The sequence below is a fragment of the Acanthisitta chloris genome, unplaced genomic scaffold, assembly GCF_000695815.1.
Source record: "Acanthisitta chloris isolate BGI_N310 unplaced genomic scaffold, ASM69581v1 scaffold43772, whole genome shotgun sequence".
Classification (NCBI taxonomy): domain Eukaryota; kingdom Metazoa; phylum Chordata; class Aves; order Passeriformes; family Acanthisittidae; genus Acanthisitta; species Acanthisitta chloris.
This window is the reverse complement of record NW_008662946.1, coordinates 8,339-15,728: the sequence shown is the minus strand read 5'-3', so window position 1 is coordinate 15,728 and position 7,390 is coordinate 8,339. Positions and strand designations below refer to the sequence as shown.

The 7,390-nt window shown below is 39.5% G+C and overlaps 1 protein-coding gene across 1 annotated transcript in view; it reads right to left on the bottom strand.

Moving 5' to 3' along the window:
• Positions 1 to 4,559, bottom strand: part of GRHL2 (grainyhead-like 2 (Drosophila)) — a gene marked incomplete at both ends in the record, with an annotated part of 27,355 nt that extends 22,796 nt beyond the window's left edge. Inside the window, 2 exons of the mRNA XM_009070786.1 lie at positions 1,351 to 1,418; positions 4,370 to 4,559. Coding sequence (XP_009069034.1) covers positions 1,351 to 1,418; positions 4,370 to 4,559 — 258 coding nt within the window. The remainder of the gene's footprint in view (positions 1 to 1,350; positions 1,419 to 4,369) is intronic.
• Between the last annotated feature and the right edge of the window lie 2,831 nt (positions 4,560 to 7,390).

Here is a 7,390-nt window from a genome sequence, read left to right as displayed (position 1 = left end):
AAAGATAATACATTTGATTTTACCTACAATCTATAAGACTTGTTACAATAAATTCTGGGTGTCGAGGGTTGCTCTTGCCTTGGCTAACAATTTGGATGCAAAATCAATCCACCAGTGCAATAGCCTTTAGACACAAAATAAGAGTAAGGCAAAGAATGGGTTACTCACAGCAGATAATTTGCATGTGAAATAGGCAGAATATCAACAGCAAATTCATACCCTGCTGCTTGCTCTTTCAGGCTGTTGCCAGGCCACTACTGTTTGTGTAACTCCGGTACCAACACTCTTCTGAAAGAGCAAGCCCAGGAATCCCATTGTAGCAGAGTAGATCAGTAACTACAGTAACTGCAAGGTAACCTCCAGCAGCATTCCCACGTCTACCCACAGTTGCTGTTGAAAGCAATCTGACTACTGATAGTAGTTGCACTAACAAAAAATTGTTAACTCATAAAACTTTTAGTAGGTGTAACACTGCTTTGTTTTCAAACCGGGAGAAACGCTCTGATACTACATTTCTTCTCTCTTGGCTTTTCACTGAAGGCCAGTTTTCTCAATGAAACTCAGTTTAAGAATTTCTCTGGTGATCACAGAAGAAAATCTGTCCCTCAAAAAATACTTCATAGTCTGTTTTGAAACAGTAAATTTACACTAATACCTATTTAAACTTTCACCTTATGAACAGCTAGTGGAGACCATCTAAGGCTGTCACAAACTAGCTACATTGCAATAAACTTGTGTACCTTCTCTCCATCATAACTTTACATGAAAATACCTTCCTGTATGTAAAAACTTAGTTCTTTCTACATAAATACATAGTCTTTCTTGTCCTAAAGTCTTAATAAAGCAGGAGGCAGCTTCCTCTGCCTCAAGTCACTTTCAGCCTACACAGAAAGGCTGAAATCTGAGAGGAGTGAGAAAAACACCCTAAGTGAATGATTTTGAGAGTTACTTTATTTGCTGGACAGATCCTAAGTTATGTTAAATAAAACTCTATAAATCAGGTTACTGAGGCCAAACTACTCACTCTTTGCTCTAGAAGAAGAAAACAAAGAAAGGCAGCCAATAGTCAACTGTCAATATCTGATTTCACAGATCTCAGGAGCAGCAAAATAAAACCAAGGACAAACAAGTAATGAAACTCTCAGCTACTTTGTAAACTGTGTGTTTGATAATACTGTCCATTTTTTTATAATAAATGAAAAGTAAAAAGGAGTAAAGTGTGCTTCCCAAACCATCATTCTTTTAACTTCTGGGAGAAAACCATAAACCCTCAGGCTATCATAGTTCCCTCAGTTCACAAGTGATCAACACTGTTAGAAACTGGGTGTATGATTTTGAATAATACTGTACCTTTTATCTTGGTCTTCTTGATTATCACTCACTTTGTTAACAGACAACAGCCTTTTATCTCTGGGAACCTGAGAACAACACCAGGCATGGGGTCAGGTAAATGCAACTGTCAGGCATTTGCAGCTTCAGATTGCTCTACTGCAACTAGAAAAATGTAACTCTATCAGCATTGTCTAGCCTACAGATGCCAGGAGCTGTTTTTCTTTGGGAGACTGGTTGTAAACAGAAAGAAAATTTCCAAAGGGAAAAAACATAGGGGTTATTTTCTTTTCTAGTTCTTGGGCACATCAGTCTGGAGAAAAGTGCTCTTCTACATGTCCTATCTTTAGATATCAACCTAGGCCAAACTATCTCAAAATCAAAGCTTATATTCCAAAAAACACACACACTTTTCACCGAATAATACAAGAGGAGAAGGAAGATATGATGCTTGGATGAGCTCTGCATGGAGACCATTTTAGCTCAGAGGAAAAAGGCTTTTCAATTAAACCATAAGTGCCAGCTAAGTCATCCTGTTACAGAGCAGTCTGGAGGATGCAGGACTCATACCTGGGAAAAGGGAAAGTTTGTGGATCCTTCCCTTTCCTAGTATGGGCACAGGTCAGGGCATGCTGGCATGTCATCAGAAACACTGACTTCTGCTTTGCTGAGTGCATCAACAACCATAAGAAGTAAAACCTCCATCAAATCTGGCCCCTTGACAGACTCAGAATTGACATCAAGTGACTTAAAAAGTTGTATTCCCAAATACCTGTTTCCTGACACCAGCATAGATATATCACCGAGGGCAAAGTTGCTGCCATGACCAAATTTTTCTTTTCTTGCTGAACAAGCAATTTGGGAGATAAAACTTCTAATCTATCTTTTGCACAAGAAGGCATATCCACTCCATCACAGCAGTTAACACAGGATTAAAGAGCAAGAACAGACCTAGGAATGGGCTAATGGGCCAAATGCCTTTTATTGTTAATTATTTTGAAGAAATATCTGAATCTAGAGGGAAAACAATATTCCAGTGCACTACAGTAGCCAACAATAATATCAACTGTACCTGCAAGAGAGCAGTAGAGTCAGAGAGTGCTAGCCAGAGCCTTTCCTTCTCTTAGGGACATTCCCTCTCCCTATTAAGCATCTTGCTAGTTAAAAAATCTCTTTCACACACTTTTGAACTGGGATAAAAGCCACAGTTTGCACATGCTGATTCCCCTTTTAGGATAATGTATTTAATCCCTGAAGGAGGGTCTATGTTTAGGTAAATATCACTACAGGAAAAAGGAGAAGTTAAAAAAATCCAGACTGTAAAGCTCAAATAATTCCTATTGACTGGAAAAAGTACTTCAAAAACTTTATCCAGCACATCAGAACAAATGAGCCAGATGATAAATAAGGACAATTCTGAGTCTGGTGCACTGGACCTCCTCCTCAACAATTCCACATTATAGCACATAGGTTTAAGTTAGGTTTTAAGTTCCTGTTTGAGAGTGTCAATGAATCATCTCTCCCTAGTTTAAGATTAAAATAGTTACGATTGAATGCTGGAAACGGCTTTGAGATTAACACAAGCTTATTCTATCTGAATCCCAAATCTTTTGCAACTGCCTGGAACAAAGAATAGACATCTCTCTTAGAACATGGTTTTGAGAAGGGAAAGGGCTATTTTTTGGTTTTATTTTTAAAATCCATCAGATTAATGAACTGCGACATACAAGGGTATTATTAATACAGAAGCCAATACTCCAGATGCTCATACACATCCTGAATTTTATGAATCCACATTAACTTCACAGACTGGCACTGTGGTAACTCTGTCAAGCAGAGAAAAGGACCTTTCTTTTTGCTCATTGTTCTCTACTGACAACAACACACAAAAGTAACTCTTAAAATATAATCAGGAAAGAAATGAAAACAATATTTAACTATAAGGTTGGTATATGGCATCTTGCCTGCGATCCCTTTTCTTGAACACTCATTTAATTAATGCAGCAGAGATTAAAAAGGAGTCTCTTCTCTAAATGCATTTATACTAATAAATACTAAAAGCAAAGGTTTTTAATTTCCATTCATGTTACTTCTTCATGAATTACAAGGGGAGCTGACATTGCTGCGCTGGCTTTCACAGATCATCTGTCCAAAGCAGACATAGGTGGCTTCAGGAGTACAGAGACAGTTTAAGTGACATGAACAATTTCATATTTTAGTGCTTAGTAGGCAACACTGATTCCGTTTGCAGAGCACCAAGGGGTCAGCATGAGTTTCAACATGACATTTCTACTTTACACAGAGATGCACCCTGCAGGACTCTCCTCTGATTTCAGCAGAAATCTCAAACATAGATCTACTTAAACACTAAGAAATATAGGAAAAAGAAAGGTGTTATCAAAACAGTAAAGTCCTAGGTTTAGAAACTGACATAAACTGAAAATGTGTGTCAGTGCTTCCCCTATAAATTGACCTAGGTCTGTGTCCATTTTTGTCTTCCACCTTACTATTCAGACTGCAAACTTCCAGTGCAAGGGCTAGACCTCACTGTATGTTTGTATACAGCCTACTGCAATCATTTTACAAACAAAAATAACATGGGAAACTGTCAGATGAGAGATACTCCAGTTAAAGAGCAAACTAAAACATGTGTGGAATGAACCAGAAATGCAGACAAACCTACAGATGGGCAAGGCCTCCCCTTTTACGCTTTTTAAAGAACATTGCAAGTATCCAAGTACAAATAAAAAGGGAGTTCATTTATCAATGTTCTTGCAAGGGAAGAGGAAGAACACTATGCTCAAAAAGAAAACCATGGTTGAAAATTTAATATGGAAATTCTGGGGTTTTTTTTTCACTCCAGAACTAAACCTATCAAAACAGCTTCAGACAGGCTTCCTATAATGGAATGGGTGCTTGATGCAAGTATCAGAGAGAAAACAAGATGCAGTGACTTCTGTCTTAGAAACTGGCTCTTTTGATGCCTCTTAGAGCAGTCCCTGCTTGTGCAGCAGGGAGGGATAATGACAGAGTTACCTACTTTATAATAGTCATACAATAGGCCAAGAGCAGCAGCACTGTCCTCATCACCATTTATGCTCATCATAGCCTTGGTAGCTGCTGTTAGGGGATTCTCCAAATACGACTTCCAGGCTTCATCTTCGCTGGTGTAGGCTCGTCTGGTGTTGAATGAAGTGTCATTTGGCACTAAGGCCACAAGTCGCTTGTTACTGCATAGACAGGAAGAATAAAATTGTGATCCAGAAGGGATTACTTTATTCACAAGGCATGGTAAAGAACATCAAATAGCTCAATTCAAGTTATATGATTACATCAAGCAAGTATCTCTGTATTACACCTGGTGACACAAATATTTATCAGTATTAGGTATCTTCAGTACTTAACAAAAAAATGTGTGCAGATCTTGTGATAATAATTTAAATGTATTTTTACTAATATACAGATAGAGTTAACAAATATTTTTAAACTATTTGGAAAAATAAAAGTAATAATGTAAGAATATTTTGCCCCAGTATTTCTGCTAGATGTATACTTGATTAGGGAAAAAAACCCAACATTTAACTGACATAAGAAGACATGAATGAAAATCAAGAAAAGGTATCTGATACTAACCTAGGGTTCACCTGAACAGAGTACAACTCAGTGTTTAACAACTGGGTACACCTAATAATTGAGTTATTCTCTGCTTTTGGAATGCAATTTGTCAGTAATTTCAGAGTTTTTTCGTAACAGGACATGTGCAATGGGTCCAGTGGATGGAGCAGAAGTCAATGTATTTGGTCCCAAGTCACACTTTATCACTCACCACATCTAGTTACAGACTCATGGTAATACACACAAGACCATTAGTGAGTGGGATTTGCAGCAGAGCAGTTTCCTCCAGCCTGAAAGTGGTACAAACTGACCAGTGCCTGTGTATACTGTGAGAGAAGCTGCTGCACCACAGCTAGGGCTGAAATTTCCAGTATAATGGAAACATAAATGAAGGTAATAGTACCTGGTTTTGCAAACTGTTCAGTAAACTTACTGATAAAATAGCTACGCAAAAGAAAAAAAGTTGTATTCCTCTAACACAAGACAGTAGGCAAACAGATTAGGCAAGGAAATAGTGGAGTGAGGGGGTGTGCTGCTTAGTGGGTGTTGCAAGAGCACTGTCTAGAACTGTGGCTCAAGTTACAAGGATAACAATGAAACTTTTAACATATTACACCTTACAAACTTGAAGGCTGCAGAGATGGCGGAATAACTAAATATACTGACTCAACTAGTGAAACTAGCAGTTATTCCCAGTGACCTCCATAAAACTTTTCTTGCTATCTTCTACATAAAAACTAGTTCATTATTCAGTCTCCTCTTTTTGCTCTGCCCTACCTGCAGCAGTGCCAGCTCCGCAGACCTAACCCAACCAAGTGCTGCCGTCGCACAGGAGTGGCATTCAAACACTGTGCAACTGAGACTTTTATTTGTTTTCAGAAATAGGATTTGATAAAGACACAACTGAACCCACACAGTAATGATCTCAGACGTTGGGAGCACACCTTGCCTGGCCCCCAAGCTGCAGTGATCACAGCAGGTTGGGGCTTCGCCGGGAGCTGCGCGTAAGTCTGAGCCCAACCTGCAAAGTGCTGCTCCAGTGTTTAAGGAAGAGGAGGGGGATGGTGGAGATTATCATCTCTATGGTACAGAGCACTGTTTACAAGTTTCTTTATTTAATGAAAAACAAAATAATCCATTTGGTACACAGAGCACAATTTTATGAGCTCTATGGGGGAAGAGAGCATGTCATAGCTTCTCATCAGAAAATACAGCTAACAACTACAGTACAGATTATTTTTTCCTTTCAACTAAAATAACTGGATTTTTACAAGTTTGTTGAGGTTTGGTTCTTGGTGGGTTTTTTGGGCCTTTCTACCTGGCCTTTTGCTGTCTTTTCTAAAGATTCTGTCCCCCTTGTTTCAACATAAACATTTGTATTGTTAGGGGTTTGCTTCAGCAAGTGAAGCTGAGCATAAATTAGGAGCTCAAGGAAAGACAGAGAGAGCTACCTGCTCTGCTTGCCTTTTCAATACCTTATTGTTAGCGACTCAAATCAGATTTGCAACAGCCCCGCTGTTTGTGCCAGAGGTAGCTGAGGGCCTGTTCCCACTCTGGAGTAGTCAATTCTCCCTGGCTCAGAAGCAATTATTCCAGGCAAGGATCCTCCTTTCCTCAACAAAGCTCCCCTTCAGCTAAATCCAGGCTGTTTCACCGCATGGGCAGCTGCCCATTGCAACACACAAATACCGCTCGCCCTCCTTCCTGTGGCAATCTTCCCTTGCAATCAGTAACTGCCTTTTGTTACTCAGAGCACTCACAGACGTGCAATGGTCATAACTGATTTATGAGCACAACAGGCAGATAGCGAGATGCCCTTTAAATACACACCTTCTAAGACTTGGGCTGTGCTTGTCTGTAAAAATGCTGGAGGGGAGGAGTCAATCCCTGCTGCTCCAACTTAGGACAATCTTAAAGCAATGAGGAGAGTGCTGTCTCTCAAGGTATGTATATGAATGCGATGGGAAGAAGCTGAAGTAAAGGGGATAAATGCTCTAGAAACAGCCACTCCATAAGTAAACAGCTGGGATTAGTTGGAAAGGCACAGATGCATAGACCTAGAGCCTTCCCAACATGTCTCTAGACCATGTTTTCTCTAAAACCTACGTTTTCACGTTTGAAAACTAAATATCCGTCTCCTCTGGCTTGAGAGATGGTCTGCAGAGTAATCAACCGACACACTCATTGTGTTTACTCTGCAAACAGACTGAAACAATAGCACTAAGAAAAATAAAAAACTTCCTCATCACCCCCATCCCTGTAATCAGCTCTGTGGGAGGTTAATGGTCAGATCTAATTATCATGATTTAACATAGTCAATCATTTCAAAGATTATATCCAAAGCAGTCAGCCAAAACAACTGGGCTCACTTTAAGAAAACTTCTCGATTAAAAAGGTCTTTTGAAGGGAGGGAGAGTTTCTCTTAAGAAATGAGATGTGCGTGCAC